Source organism: Poecile atricapillus, chromosome 2, assembly GCF_030490865.1.
Source record: "Poecile atricapillus isolate bPoeAtr1 chromosome 2, bPoeAtr1.hap1, whole genome shotgun sequence".
Taxonomy (NCBI): Eukaryota; Metazoa; Chordata; class Aves; order Passeriformes; family Paridae; genus Poecile; species Poecile atricapillus.
In genome coordinates this window covers 153,123,754-153,140,210 of record NC_081250.1, presented here as the reverse complement: position 1 = coordinate 153,140,210, position 16,457 = coordinate 153,123,754, and the positions used below count along the sequence as shown (strand labels likewise).

Below are 16,457 nucleotides of genomic sequence, written 5' to 3'. Positions count from 1 at the left end.
AAAACCACCCCAAAATACACCCCAAAACACCCCAAAACACACCCGAAAAACACACCAAAATTCATCCAAAATTCACTTATAATACACCCAAAATACACCCCAAAATACACCCAAAAACACCCCAAAATTCACCCAAAAACCACACCCAAAATACACCCAAAATACACCCAAAACCACCCCAAAAACTCCCCCCAAAATACACCCAAAATAGACCCAAAATTTTCCCTTTTTTCCCTGTTTTTTCCCCATTTTTAACCATTTCTCTGTGTTTTTTCCCCATTTTCCCCCATTTTCCCCCATTTTTCCCCATTTTTAACCATTTCTCTGGATTCTTTCCCCCATTTTTTTGTGGTTTTCCTCCATTTTCCCACACTTTTTTTTTAGTTTTTCCCCCATTTTTCACCATTTCTCTGGGTTTTTTCCCCATTTTTCCCCATTTTTCCCCGTTTTTTCCCCATTTCTCCCCATTTTTGACCCTTTCTCTGTGTTTTTTCCCCATTTTTTTCATGTTTTTTCCCCATTTTCCCCATTTTAACCATTTCTTGCTGTTTTCTCCCCAAAAGCTGCCCCTGGCCGAGCTCCTGGTTGCCCACGGCGCCGACCTGGGAGCCAAATCCGCCCTGGACGAGACGCCCCTGGGTGGGTGAGGCCGGATTGGGGCAAAAACGCCCGAATTTGGGACATTTGGGGACATTTGGGGACATTTGGGGACATTTGGGGACATTTGGTGACATTTGGGGACATTTTGGGGACATTTGGGGACAGTTCAGTAACATTTGGGGACATTTGGTGACATTTGGGGACATTTGGTGACATTTGGGGACATTTGGGGACATTTGGGGACATTTGGTGACATTTGGGGACATTTGGGGACATTTGGTGACACTGAGGTGACATTTGGGGACATTTGGGGACATTTGGCGACATTTGGGGACATTTGGGGACATTTGGTGACATTTGGGGACATTTGGGGACATTTGGTGACACTGAGGTGACATTTTGGGGACATTTCAGTGACATTTGGGGACATTTGGTGACATTTGGGGACATTTCAGTGACATTTGGAGACATTTGGGGACATTTCAGTGACATTTGGGGACATTTGGGGACATTTGGGGACATTTCAGTGACATTTGGGGACATTTGGGGACATTTCAGTGACATTTGGGGACATTTGGTGACATTTGGTGACATTTGGCGACATTTGGGGAGATTTGGGGACATTTCAGTGACATTTGGGGACATTTGGGGACATTTCAGTGACATTAGGTGACATTTGGTGACATTTGGTGACATTTCAGTGACATTTCATGACATTTGGTGACATTTGAGGACATTTTGGTGACATTTCAGTGACATTTGGGGACATTTCAGTGACATTTCAGTGACATTTGGGGACATTTGGGGACATTTGGCGACATTTCAGTGACATTTGGTGACATTTGGGGACATTTGGGGACATATTGGTGATATTTGGTGACATTTGGGGACATTCCAGTGACATTTGGTGACATTTGGGGACATTTCAGTGACATTTGGGGACATTTGGGTGACATTTGAGGACATTTCAGGGACATTTGGGGACATTTTGGGACATTTCAGTGACATTTGGTGACATTTGGTGACATTTGGGGACATTTCAGTGACATTTGAGGACATTTCAGTGACATTAGGGGACATTTCAGTGACATTAGGGGACATTTGGTGACATTTCAGTGACATTTGGAGACATTTGGGGACATTTGGGGACTTTTGGGGGACATTTGGGGACATTTGGGGACATTTGGTGACACTGAGGTGACATTTGGTGACATTTGGTGACACTGAGGTGACATTTGGTGACACTCAGGTGACATTTGGTGACATTTGGTGACATTTTGGTGTCCCCAGATGTGTGTGGTGACAGTGACACCAGGACACGGCTCCTGGAGCTCCAGCAGAGACACTGAGGTGACACTGAGGTGACATTTGGTGACACTGAGGTGACATTTGGTGACACTGAGGTGACATTCAGGTGACATTTGGTGACATTTGGTGACACTGAGGTGACATTTGGTGACATTTTGGTGTCCCCAGATGTGTGTGGTGACAGTGACACGCGCTCCCGGCTCCTGGAGCTCCAGCAGAGACACTGAGGTGACATTTGGTGACACTGAGGTGACATTTGGTGACATTTGGTGACACTGAGGTGACATTTGGTGACACTCAGGTGACACTGAGGTGACATTTGGTGACACTCAGGTGACATTTTGGTGTCCCCAGATGTGTGTGGTGACAGTGACACGCGCTCCCGGCTCCTGGAGCTCCAGCAGAGACACTGAGGTGACATTTGGTGACACTCAGGTGACATTTGGTGACATTTGGTGACATTTTGGTGTCCCCAGATGTGTGTGGTGACAGTGACACCAGGACACGGCTCCTGGAGCTCCAGCAGAGACACTGAGGGGACACTGAGGTGACATTTGGTGACACTGAGGTGACATTTGGTGACACTCAGGTGACACTCAGGTGACATTTTGGTGACATTTGGTGACACTGAGGTGACATTTGGTGACACTCAGGTGACATTTGGTGACACTCAGGTGACATTTGGTGACACTGAGGTGACATTTGGTGACATTTGGTGACACTCAGGTGACACTCAGGTGACATTTTGGTGTCCCCAGATGTGTGTGGTGACAGTGACACCAGGACACGTCCCCTGGAGCTCCAGCAGAGACACTGAGGTGACATTTGGTGACACTCAGGTGACATTTGGTGACATTTGGTGACATTTGGTGACACTGAGGTGATACTGAGGTGACATTTGGTGACACTCAGGTGACATTTGGTGACATTTTGGTGTCCCCAGATGTGTGTGGTGACAGTGACACGCGCTCCCGGCTCCTGGAGCTCCAGCAGAGACACTGAGGTGACATTTGGTGACATTTGGTGACACTGAGGTGACATTTGGTGACACTGAGGTGACATTTGGTGACATTTGGTGACACTCAGGTGACACTCAGGTGACATTTTGTTGTCCCCAGATGTGTGTGGTGACAGTGACACCAGGACACGGCTCCTGGAGCTCCAGCAGAGACACTGAGGTGACATTTGGTGACATTTGGGGACATTTGGTGACACTCAGGTGACATTTTGGTGTCCCCAGATGTGTGTGGTGACAGTGACACCAGGACACGGCTCCTGGAGCTCCAGCAGAGACACTGAGGTGACACTGAGGTGACATTTGGTGACACTGAGGGGACATTTGGTGACACTCAGGTGACATTTGGTGACATTTGGTGACACTGAGGGGACATTTGGTGACACTCAGGTGACATTTGGTGACACTGAGGTGACATTTGGTGACACTGAGGTGACATTTGGTGACATTTGGTGACACTCAGGTGACATTTTGGTGTCCCCAGATGTGTGTGGTGACAGTGACACGCGCTCCCGGCTCCTGGAGCTCCAGCAGAGACGCGCGGCCGTGCTGAGGTCGCAGGAGAAACAGAAATCGCTGCTGCAGAGGAGAACGTCCAGCGCAGGGAGCCGAGGGTGAGGGGACATTGGGGATATCATTGGGGACACTGAGGGGACATTGGGGACATTTGGGGTCGCTGCTGCAGAGGAGAACGTCCAGTGCAGGGAGCCAGGGGTGAGGGGACCTTGGGGACATCATTGGGGACACTGAGGGGACACTGAGGGGACATTGGGGACATTGGTGACATCATTGGGGACATTGAAGGGACATTGGGGACATTGGTGACATCATTGGGGACATTGAAGGGACATTGGGGACATTTGGGGTCGCTGCTGCAGAGAACGTCCAGTGCGGGGAGCCAGGGGTGAGGGGACCTTGGGGACATCTGGGGTGGCATTGGGGACACTGAGGGGACATTGAGGACATCATTGGGGACATTTGGGACATTGGGGACATCACTGGGGACACTGAGGGGACATTTAGGGACACTGAGGGGACATTGGGGTCATTGGGGACATTGGGGTGGCATTGGGGACATTGGGGACACCGAGAGGGGGGATTAGGGTGACCCTGGGGGGGGTGAGGGTGACACTGGTGGCACTGGGGGTGACGCTGGGGGGGTCAGGGTGGCACTGGTGACACCGGGGGTGGCACTGGGGGGGTCAGGGTGGCACTGGTGACACCGGGGGTGGCACTGGTGGTGACACAGCGCTGTCACCCGCGGCCATCACTGCGCTCTGGGGGTGACGCTGGATATCCGGAACCCCCAAAAAAACCCCAAAGCACCCCAAAAAAACCCAAAAATCCCCCCCCCCAAAACCCCAAAAATCCCCCCAAAAATCCCCCAAAAACCAAAAAAAAAATCCCCCCCAAAAATCCCACAAAAAACCCCAAAAAAACCCAAAATCCCCCCCAAAAAAATCCCCAAAACCCCAAAAAAATCCTCAAAGAATCCCCAAAATCCCCCCCAAAAAACCCCAAAAATCCCCAAAAAATCCCCCCCAAAATCCCAAGAAACCCCCAAAAAAATCCCACAAAAAATCCCCCAAAAATCCCAAAAAGTCCACAAAAAAACCCCAAAAATCCCCCAAAAATTCCAAAAAAAATCCCAAAAAATCCCCAAAAAAACCCACAAAAAACCCCCCAAAAAGTCACAAAAAAAGCTCAAAAATCCCCCAAAAGTTCCCGAAAAAATCCCCCCAAAAATCCCTAAAAAATCCCTAAAAAATTCAAAAAAACACCAAAAAAACCCCCAAAACAACCCAAAATCCCCCCAAAAATCCCCCCCAGAAAACCCCCAAAAAATCTCCAAAACCCCCCCAAAAATCCCCAAAAAATCCCCCAAATATCCCCAAAAAACCCCCCAAAAAATCCCCAAAAAATCCCCCAAACTCCCCCAAAAAATCCCAAAAAAATCCCCAAAAAACCCCAAAATCCAAAAAAAATCCCAAAAATCCCAAAATAATCCCCAAAAAACCACAAAAAACCCGGCAAAATATCCCAAAAATTCCCCAAAAAAATCCCAAAAAATAAAAAATAATCCCCCAAAAACCACAAAAAAACTCCAAAATCCACAAAAAAAATCCCCAAAAAATCCCAGGAAACCCCCCAAAAAATCCCAAGAAACCCCAAAAAATCCCCCAAAAAAATCCCCCCAAAAAATCCCCCAAAATCCCCCAGAAAACCCCCAAAAATCCCCCCAGAATTCCCAAAAAAATCCCCCCAAAAAACCCCCAAAAATCTCAAAAAAACCCAAAAAAATCCCCAAGAAAACAAACAAAAAAATCCCAAAAAAATCCCCAAAAGTCCCCAAAATTCCCCAAAAAATCCCCCAAAATTCCAAGAAAAATCCCCAAAAAACCCCAAAAAATCCCAAAAATTCCCAAAAAATCCCCAAAAAATCCCAAAATTCCCCCAAATGTTCTCCATCATTCCCTGGAATTCCTGAATTCCTGAATTCCCGGAATTCCCGGCTCTCTCTGGCAGGAAGGTGATGCAGAGGGCCAGCGTGTCCGAGCGCTCCAGGGGTGACACTGGATATCCATAAACCCCAAAAATCCCCCCAGAACCCCCCAAAAACCCCAAAACTCCCCCAAAAATCCCCCCAAAAACCGCAAAAACTCCAAAAACCCCAAAAACTCCCCCCAAAAACCCAAAAAATAAAAAAAAAAAACACAAAAAATCCCCAAAAAATCACAAAAAAAACCCCCAAAATTGCCCCAAAACCAAAAAAAATTAAAAAAACCCCCCAAAAATTCCCAAAAAATCCCAAAAATTCCCCAAAAATAAAAAAAAATCCCCCAAAAATTCACAAAAAAATCCAAAAAAATCCCCCCAAAATTCCCCCAAAAGCCCCCAAAAAATCCCCAAAATCCCAAAAAAATCCCCTCCAAAAATCCCCTCAAAAAACCCAAAAATCCCCCAAAAAATCCCCCCAAAATCCCAGAAAATCCCAAAAAACCCAAAAAAAATCCCTAAAAAAATCCCCCACAAAAATGAAAAAAATCCAAAAAAAATCCTCCAAAAATCCCAAAAAATCCCAAAAATTCCCCAAAAAATCCCCAAAAAATCCCAAATTTCCCCCAAACGTTCTCCATCATTCCCTGGAATTCCTGAATTCCCAAATTCCCGAATTCCTGGAATTCCCGGCTCTCTCTGGCAGGAAGGTGGTGCAGAGGGCCAGCGTGTCCGAGCGCTCCAGGGGTGACACTGGATATCCATAAACCCCAAAAATCCCCCCAAAACCCCAAAACTCCCCAAAAAATCCCCCCAAAAAACCCCAAAAACTCCAAAAACCCCAAAAACTCCCCCGAAAAACCCCAAAAATAAAAAAAAAACAACCAAAAATCCCCAAAAAATCACAAAAAAACCCCAAAATTGCCCAAAAAACAAAAAAAATTCAAAAAAAACCCAAAAAATTCCCAAAAAAATCCCCCCCCAAATCCCCAAAAATCAAAAAAAATCCCCCAAAAATTCCCCAAAAAATCCAAAAAAATCTCCCCAAAAATCCCCCAAAATCCCCCAAAAAATCCCAAAAATCCCCAAAAAAATCCCCTCCAAAAATCCCCTCAAAAAACCCAAAAATCCCCCAAAAAATCCCCCAAAAATCCCAGAAAATCCCAAAAAACCCCAAAAAAATCCCCAAAAAAATCCCCCCAAAATCCCCAAAATTCCCCAAAAAATCCCCAAAAAAATCCCCCCAAAATCCCCAAAATTCCCCAAAAAATCCCCAAAAAAATCCCCCACAAAAATGAAAAAAATAAAAAAAAAATCCGCCAAAAATCCCAAAAATCCCCTCCAAAAATCCTCTCAAAAAACCCCAAAAATCCCCCAAAATCCCAAAAAAATCCCCTCCAAAAATCCCCTCAAAAAACCCAAAAATCCCCCAAAAAATCCCCCCAAAATCCCAGAAAATCCCAAAAAACCCCAAAAAATCCCCAAAAAAATCCCCCCAAAATCCCCAAAAATCCCCAAAAAAATCCCCAAAAAAATCCCCCACAAAAATGAAAAAAATCCCAAAAAAATCCGCCAAAAAATCCCAAAAAATCCCAAAAATTCCCCAAAAATACCAAAAAAAATCCCAAAATTCCCCCAAATGTTCTCCATCATTCCCTGGAATTCCTGAATTCCCAAATTCCTGGAATTCCCGGCTCTCTCTGGCAGGAAGGTGGTGCAGAGGGCCAGCGTGTCCGAGCGCTCCAGGGGTGACACTGGATATCCATAAACCCCAAAAATCCCCCCAAAACCCCAAAACTCCCCCAAAAATCCCCCCAAAAAACCCCAAAAACTCCAAAAACCCCAAAAACTCCCCCGAAAAACCCCAAAAATAAAAAAAAAACAACCAAAAATCACCAAAAAATCACAAAAAAACCCCAAAATTGCCCAAAAAACAAAAAAATTCAAAAAAAAACCAAAAAATTCCCAAAAAAATCCCCCCCCAAATCCCCAAAAATCAAAAAAAATCCCCCAAAAATTCCCCAAAAAATCCAAAAAAATCTCCCCAAAAATCCCCCAAAATCCCCCAAAAAATCCCAAAAATCCCCAAAAAAATCCCCTCCAAAAATCCCCTCAAAAAACCCAAAAATCCCCCAAAAAATCCCCCAAAAATCCCAGAAAATCCCAAAAAACCCCAAAAAAATCCCCAAAAAAATCCCCCCAAAATCCCCAAAATTCCCCAAAAAATCCCCAAAAAAATCCCCCCAAAATCCCCAAAATTCCCCAAAAAATCCCCAAAAAAATCCCCCACAAAAATGAAAAAAATAAAAAAAAAATCCGCCAAAAATCCCAAAAATCCCCTCCAAAAATCCTCTCAAAAAACCCCAAAAATCCCCCAAAATCCCAAAAAAATCCCCTCCAAAAATCCCCTCAAAAAACCCAAAAATCCCCCAAAAAATCCCCCCAAAATCCCAGAAAATCCCAAAAAACCCCAAAAAATCCCCAAAAAAATCCCCCCAAAATCCCCAAAAATCCCCAAAAAAATCCCCAAAAAAATCCCCCACAAAAATGAAAAAAATCCCAAAAAAATCCGCCAAAAAATCCCAAAAAATCCCAAAAATTCCCCAAAAATACCAAAAAAAATCCCAAAATTCCCCCAAATGTTCTCCATCATTCCCTGGAATTCCTGAATTCCCAAATTCCTGGAATTCCCGGCTCTCTCTGGCAGGAAGGTGGTGCAGAGGGCCAGCGTGTCCGAGCGCTCCAGGGGTGACACTGGATATCCATAAACCCCAAAAATCCCCCCAAAACCCCAAAACTCCCCCAAAAATCCCCCCAAAAAACCCCAAAAACTCCAAAAACCCCAAAAACTCCCCCGAAAAACCCCAAAAATAAAAAAAAAACAACCAAAAATCACCAAAAAATCACAAAAAAACCCCAAAATTGCCCAAAAAACAAAAAAATTCAAAAAAAAACCAAAAAATTCCCAAAAAAATCCCCCCCCAAATCCCCAAAAATCAAAAAAAATCCCCCAAAAATTCCCCAAAAAATCCAAAAAAATCTCCCCAAAAATCCCCCAAAATCCCCCAAAAAATCCCAAAAATCCCCAAAAAAATCCCCTCCAAAAATCCCCTCAAAAAACCCAAAAATCCCCCAAAAAATCCCCCAAAAATCCCAGAAAATCCCAAAAAACCCCAAAAAAATCCCCAAAAAAATCCCCCCAAAATCCCCAAAATTCCCCAAAAAATCCCCAAAAAAATCCCCCCAAAATCCCCAAAATTCCCCAAAAAATCCCCAAAAAAATCCCCCACAAAAATGAAAAAAATAAAAAAAAAATCCGCCAAAAATCCCAAAAATCCCCTCCAAAAATCCTCTCAAAAAACCCCAAAAATCCCCCAAAATCCCAAAAAAATCCCCTCCAAAAATCCCCTCAAAAAACCCAAAAATCCCCCAAAAAATCCCCCCAAAATCCCAGAAAATCCCAAAAAACCCCAAAAAATCCCCAAAAAAATCCCCCCAAAATCCCCAAAAATCCCCAAAAAAATCCCCAAAAAAATCCCCCACAAAAATGAAAAAAATCCAAAAAAAATCTGCCCAAAAATCCCAAAAAATCCCAAAAATTCCCCAAAAAATCCCAAAAAAAATCCCAAAATTCCCCCAAACGTTCTCCATCATTCCCTGGAATTCCTGAATTCCCGAATTCCTGGAATTCCCGGATCTCTCCCGGCAGGAAGGTGGTGCAGAGGGCCAGAGTGTCCGAGCGCTCCAGGGGTGACACTGGATATCCATAACCCCCAAAAATCCCCCCAAAACCCCCCAAAACCCCAAAACTCCTCCAAAAATCCCCCCAAAAAACCCCAAAAACTCCAAAAACCCCAAAAACTCCCCCGAAAAACCCCAAAACTAAAAAAAAAACACAAAAAATCCCCAAAAAATCACAAAAAAACCCCCCAAAATTGCCCAAAAAACAAAAAAAAAAAATTCAAAAAAAACCCCAAAAATTCCCAAAAAACCCCAAAAATTCCCCAAAAATCAAAAAAAATCCCCCAAAAATTCCCCAAAAAATAAAAAAAAATCCCCCAAAAAATCCCCCCAAAAGCCCCCAAAAAATCCCAAAAATCCCCAAAAAGTCCCCTCCAAAAATCCCCTCAAAAAACCCAAAAATCCCCCAAAATATCCCCCAAAAATCCCAGAAAATCCCAAAAAACCCAAAAAAATCCCCAAAAAAATCCCCCCAAAATCCCCAAAAAAATCCCCAAAGAAATCCCCCACAAAAATGAAAAAAATCCAAAAAAAATCCTCCAAAAATCCCAAAAAATCCCCAAAATTCCCCAAAAAATCCCCAAAAATCCCCCAAAAAATACCAAAAAAAATTCCAAAATTCACCCAAATGTTCTCCATCATTCCCTGGAATTCCTGAATTCCCGAATTCCTGGAATTCCCGGCTCTCTCTGGCAGGAAGGTTGTGCGGAGGGCCGGCGTGTCCGAGCGCTCCAGGGGTGACACTGGATATCCATAAACCCCAAAAATCCCCCCAAAACCCCCCAAAAACCCCAAAACTCCCCCAAAAATCCCCCCAAAAAACCCCAAAAACTCCAAAAGCCCCAAAAACTCCCCCCAAAAACCCCAAAAATAAAAAAAAACCCACAAAAAATCCCCAAAAAATCACAAAAAAACCCCCCAAAATTGCCCAAAACCAAAAAAAATTAAAAAAACCCCCCAAAAATTCCCAAAAAATCCCAAAAATTCCCCAAAAATAAAAAAAAAATCCCCCAAAAATTCACAAAAAAATCCAAAAAAATCCCCCCAAAATTCCCCCAAAAGCCCCCAAAAAATCCCCAAAATCCCAAAAAAATCCCCTCCAAAAATCCCCTCAAAAAACCCAAAAATCCCCCAAAAAATCCCCCCAAAATCCCAGAAAATCCCAAAAAACCCAAAAAGAATCCCAAAAAAAATCCCCCCAAAATCCCCAAAATTCCCCAAAAACATCCCCAAAAAAATCCCCCACAAAAATGAAAAAAATCCAAAAAAAATCCTCCAAAAATCCCAAAAAATCCCAAAAATCCCCCCAAAAATCCCCAAAAAATCCCAAAATTCCCCCAAACGTTCTCCATCATTCCCTGGAATTCCTGAATTCCCGAATTCCTGGAATTCCCGGATCTCTCTGGCAGGAAGGTGGTGCAGAGGGCCAGAGTGTCCGAGCGCTCCAGGGGTGACACTGGATATCCATAAACCCCAAAAATCCCCCCAAAACCCCCCAAAATTCCCCCAAAAATCCCCCCAAAAAACCCCAAAAACTCCAAAAACCCCAAAAACTCCCCCCAAAAACCCCAAAAATAAAAAAAAAACCACAAAAAATCCCCAAAAATCACAAAAAACCCCCAAAATTGCCCAAAAACCAAAAAAAATTCAAAAAAAACCCAAAAAATTCCCAAAAAATCCCAAAAATTCCCCAAAAATAAAAAAAATCCCCCAAAAATTCACAAAAAAATCCAAAAAAATCCCCCCAAAATTCCCCCAAAATCCCCCAAAAAATCCCAAAAATCCCCAAAAAGTCCCCTCCAAAAATCCCCTCAAAAAACCCAAAAATCCGCCAAAATATCCCCCAAAATCCCAGAAAATCCCCAAAAACCCCAAAAAATCCCCAAAAAAATCCCCCCAAAATCCCCAAAATTCCCCAAAAAATCCCCAAAAAAATTCCCCACAAAAATGAAAAAAATCCGAAAAAAATCCTCCAAAAATCCCAAAAATCCCCCAAAAAATCCAAAAAAATCCCCCAAAAAATCCCCCCAAAAGCCCCCAAAAAATCCAAAAATCCCAAAAAAATCCCCTCCAAAAATCCCCTCAAAAAACCCAAAAATCCCCAAAAGATCCCCCCAAAATCCCAGAAAATCCCAAAAAACCCCAAAAAATCCCCAAAAAAATCCCCCCAAAATTCCCCAAAATTCCCCAAAAAATCCCCAAAAAAATCCCCCACAAAAATGAAAAAAATCCAAAAAAAATCCCAAAAAAATCCCAAAAAATCCCAAAAATTCCCCAAAAAATCCCCAAAAAATTACCAAAAAAATACCAAAAAAAATCCCAAAATTCCCCCAAACGTTCTCCATCATTCCCTGGAATTCCTGAATTCCCAAATTCCCGGAATTCCCGGCTCTCTCTGGCAGGAAGGTTGTGCGGAGGGCCAGCGTGTCCGAGCGCTCCAGCCGCTACCGGCGCGAGCAGCAGCGCGAGGCCATCGTGTGGCAGCAGAGACGGGGACACCTCGGGGACAGCGAGGACGAGGACAGGGGGACACCCGAGAGCACCGCTGGAGACGGGGTGAGGGACACTGGGGACACCTTGGGGACATTGGGGACATCATTGGGGACATTGGGGACACCTTGGGGACACCTTGGGGACATTGGGGACATCACTGGGGACACCTCGGGGACAGCGAGGATGAGGACGGGGACACCTGAGGGCACCGCTGGAGATGGGGTGAGGGACACTGGGGACACCTTGGGGACATTGGGGACACCTCAGGGACATTGGGGACACCTCAGGGACATTGGGGACATCACTGGGGACACCTCGGGGGCAGCGAGGACGAGGACAGGGGGACACCCGAGGGCACCGCTGGAGACGGGGTGAGGGACACTGGGGACACCTTGGGGACATTGGGGACATCATTGGGGACATTGGGGACACCTTGGGGACACCTTGGGGACATTGGGGACATCACTGGGGACACCTCGGGGACAGCGAGGATGAGGACGGGGACACCTGAGGGCACCGCTGGAGATGGGGTGAGGGACACTGGGGACACCTTGGGGACATTGGGGACACCTCAGGGACATTGGGGACACCTCAGGGACATTGGGGACATCACTGGGGACACCTCGGGGGCAGCGAGGACGAGGACAGGGGGACACCCGAGGGCACCGCTGGAGACGGGGTGAGGGACACTGGGGACACCTTGGGGACACCCTGGGGACACCTCAGGGACATTGGGGACATCATTGGGGACACCTCGGGGACATCATTGGGGACACCTCGGGGACAGCGAGGACGAGAACAGGGGGACACCGGAGAGCACCGCTGGAGACGGGGTGAGGGACATTGGGGACACCTTGGGGACATTGGGGACACCTTGGGGACACCTCAGAGACATTGGGGACATCATTGGGGACACCTCGGGGACAGCGAGGACGAGAACAGGGGGACACCAGAGAGCACCGCTGGAGACGGGGTGAGGGACACTGGGGACACCTTGGGGACACTGGGGACACCTCAGGGACATTGGGGACATTGGGGACATTGGGGACACCTCAGGGACATTGGGAACACCTCAGGGACACCTTGGGGACACCTCGGGGACAGCGAGGACGAGGACAGGGGGACACCCGAGAGCACCGCTGGAGACGGGGTGAGGGACATTGGGGACACCTTGGGGACATTGGGGACATCATTGGGGACACCTTGGGGACATTGGGGACACCTCAGGGACATTGGGGACATCACTGGGGACACCTCGGGGACAGCGAGGATGAGGACGGGGACACCTGAGGGCACCGCTGGAGATGGGGTGAGGGACACTGGGGACATTGGGGACACCTCGGGGACATTGGGGACATCATTGAGGACCTTGGGGACATTTGGGTCAGGGACCTTGGGGACAACGTGGGACCTTGGGGACATGGGGACATCGGGCTCAAGGACCTTGGGGACAATGTGGGACCTTGGGGACCTTGGGGACCTTGGGGACATTGGGGACATCGGTCTCAAGGACCTTGGGGACAATGTGGGACCTTGGGGACCTTGGGGACCTTGGGGACAATGTGGGACTTTGGGGACATTGGGGACAAGGGTCTCCAGGACCTTGGGGACACCCTCAGCGCCACCGCCTCATCTCCGTGTGACAAAGGCCACACCTCTCAATGTCCCCATTGTCACCCCCCCTGTCCTTTGTGTCCCCTCAGGAGCCGTCCCCGGTGTCCCCAGAGCCCAACGGCTCCGCGCTGTCCCCGCCGACGTCCCCGCGCTGTCCCCAAGGAGGTGACAAAAGCCACCCCCAAACCCTGGCCGACCTCAAACGCCACCGAGCCGCCGCCGCCGCCGCCGCCACCAAAACCCGGCCCGAGAGAGACCCCAAAAACCCCGAGAGAGACCCCAAAAACCCCCTTGGGGACCCCAAAAACCCCGAGAGGGACCCCAAAACCCCCCTTGGGGACACTTTTGGGGACACTTTTGGGGACACTTTTGGGGACATTTCGGAGCCACCGCGGCTGCGCCTGACGGCTCCGGCCGAGGAGGCGCCGGCCCAGAAGCAGCGCTGCTGTCGCTTGATGTGACCGGAAATTTTGGGGTCGTTTTGGGGTTTTTTGGGGTTTTTTTTTTGGGGTCACCCCAAAGATTTGGGGTGGCCCCGAATTTTTGGGGGTCTCTGCTGTCACTTTTTGTCCCCGTTTTTGTCACCTTTTGTCACCCGGAAAAAAGAAAAAAAAAAAAGGGTGAGGAAAGGAAATGAGGCCGGATTTGGGTTTTTTGGGGTTGGTTTTGGGGTTTTTTGGGGGGTTTTGGGGTTTTTGGGGTGTCCCTAAATGTTGGTGAGGGGGTGGTGGGGAGTCTGAAATTTGGGGAGGGGGATGGGGGGTCCCAAAGATTTTGGGGAGGGTGGAGGAGCCCCAAAATTCACATTTGGGGTTTTGGGATCCCCTAAATCACATTTGGGGTTTTATGAACCCCTAAATTCCACATTTGGGGTTTTAGGACCCCCCCAAACCCCAAATTTGAGGTTTTGGGAACCCCTAAATTCACATTTGGGGTTTTAGGACCCCTCCAAACCCCGAATTTGAGGTTTTGGGAACCCCTAAATTCACATTTTGGGGTCTTAGGACCCCCATAAATTCACATTTGGGGTTTTGGGACCCCTCCAAATCCCAAATTTGAGGTTTTGGGAACCCCTAAATCCACATTTGGGGTTTTGGGATCTCCCTAAATCCACATTTGGGGTTTTATGAATCCCTAAATTCACATTTGGGGTTTTGGGATCCCCCAAATTCCACATTTGGAATTTTAGGACCGCCCTAAATCCACATTTGGGGTTTTAAGGACCCCCCCAAATCCCAAATTTGGGGTTTGGGATCCCCCAATTCCACATTTGGGGTTTAAGGACCCCCCTAAATCTACATTTGAGGTTTTAGGATCCCCCCAAACCCCAAATTCGAGGTATTGGGACCCCCCCAAATTCCACATTTGGGGTTTTATGAACCCCTAAATCCACATTTGGGGTTTTAGGACCCCCCCCAAACCCCAAATTTGAGGTTTTGGGAAACCCTAAATCTCACAGTTGGGGTTTTAGGACACCCCAAATCCCACATTTGGGGTTTTGGGATCCCCCAAATCCCATTGGGAAGTTTTAGGACCCCCCCAAATCCCAAATTTGAGGTTTTGGGATCCCCCTAAATCTACATTTGGGGTTTTGGGACCCCTCCAAATCCCAAATTTGACGTTTTGGGATCCCCCAAATTCCACATTTGGGGTTTTAGGACCCCCCCAATTCCAAATTTGGGGTTTTAGGACCCCCCCAAACCCCCAATTTGAGGTTTTGGGAACCCCTAAATTCACATTTGGGGTCTTAGGACCCCCATAAATTCACATTTGGGGTTTTGGGACTCCTCCAAATCTCAAATTTGACGTTTTGGGATCCCCCAAATTCCACATTTGGGGTTTTGGGATCCCCAAATCCACATTTGGGGTTTTTAGGACCCCCCCAAATCCACATTTGGGGTCTTAGAACCCCCCTAAATTCACATTTGACATTTTGGGATCCCCTAAATCCACATTTGGGGTTTTTAGTACCCCCCAAATCCCAAATTGGAGGTTTTGGGATCCCCCAAATTCCACATTTGGGGTTTTAGGACCCCCCCAAATCCACATTTGGGGTTTTAGGATCCCCCAAACCCCACATTTGTGGTTTTGGAACCCCCCAAATCCCCCAGGAAAGTTTTGGGATCCCCTAAATCCACATTTGGGGTTTTAGGGGCCCCCCAAACCCCAAATTCGAGGTTTTGGGACCCCCCCAAATTCCACATTTGGGGTTTTATGAATCCCTAAATCCCCATTTGGGGTTTTTAGGAGCCCCCAAATCCACATTTGGGGTTTTAGGATCCCCCCAAAATCCCAAATTTGAGGTTTTGGGAATCCCTAAATTCACACTTGGGGTTTTGGGATCCCCAAATCTCCCAGGAAAGTTTTGGGATCCCCCAATTCCACATTTGGGGTTTTAGGACCCCCCTAAATTCACATTTGGGGTTTTAGGACCCCTCCAAATCCCAAATTTGGGGTTTTAGGATCCCCCCAAATCCCAAATTTGAGGTTTTAGGACCCCCCCAAACCCCAAATTTGAGGTTTTGGGAACCCCTAAATCCACATTTGGGGTTTTTAGGACCCCCCAATTCCACATTTCAGGTTTTAGGACCCCCCCAAATCCCAAATTTGAGGTTTTAGGAGCCCCCCAAACCCCAAATTTGAGGTTTTGGGAACCCCGAAATCCCACTGGGAAGTTTTGGGATACCCCAAATCCCAAATTTAAGGTTTTAGGACCCCCCCAAACCCCAAATTTGAGGTTTTGGGAACCCCTACATCCACATTTGGGGTTTTTAGGACCCCCCAAATTCCACATTTGGGGTTTTAGGACCCCCCAAATCCCAAATTTGGGGTTTTAGGACCCCCCCAAATCCACATTTGGGGTTTTAAGACCCCCCTAAATCCCACATTTGGGGTTTTAGGATCCCCCTAAATCCACATTTGAGGTTTTGGGATCCCCCCAAACCCCAAATTCGAGGTTTTGGGACCCCCCCAAATTCCACATTTGGGGTTTTATGAATCCCTAAATTCACATTTGGGGTTTTGGGATCCCCCAAATTCCACATTTGAGGTTTTAGGACCCCCCCAATTCCACATTTGGGGTTTTTAGGATCCCCCAAATCTACATTTGGGGTTTTAGGACACCCCCAAACCTCAAACATTTGGGGTTTTGGGATCACCCCAAATTTGAGGTTTTGGGATCCCCCCAAAT

At 46.9% G+C, this 16,457-nt stretch overlaps 1 protein-coding gene across 5 annotated transcripts in view; it reads left to right on the top strand.

Annotated features, from left to right (window-relative positions):
- PPP1R16A (protein phosphatase 1 regulatory subunit 16A) overlaps positions 1-13,894 on the top strand; it is a 38,600-nt gene extending 24,706 nt beyond the window's left edge. For 2 of the 5 annotated variants that reach the window (XM_058830074.1, XM_058830075.1), the window contains exons 9-12: positions 564-639; positions 3,408-3,537; positions 11,563-11,716; positions 13,357-13,893. In XM_058830074.1, coding sequence (XP_058686057.1) covers positions 564-639; positions 3,408-3,537; positions 11,563-11,716; positions 13,357-13,728 — 732 coding nt within the window. In that variant the 3' untranslated portion in view covers positions 13,729-13,893. Of the gene's footprint in view, positions 1-563; positions 640-2,384; positions 2,439-3,026; positions 3,081-3,407; positions 3,538-11,562; positions 11,717-13,356 lie in introns of all 5 variants that reach the window. The other 3 variants (XM_058830079.1, XM_058830076.1, XM_058830080.1) reach the window with 3 other exon arrangements.
- The last annotated feature ends 2,563 nt before the right edge of the window (positions 13,895-16,457 follow it).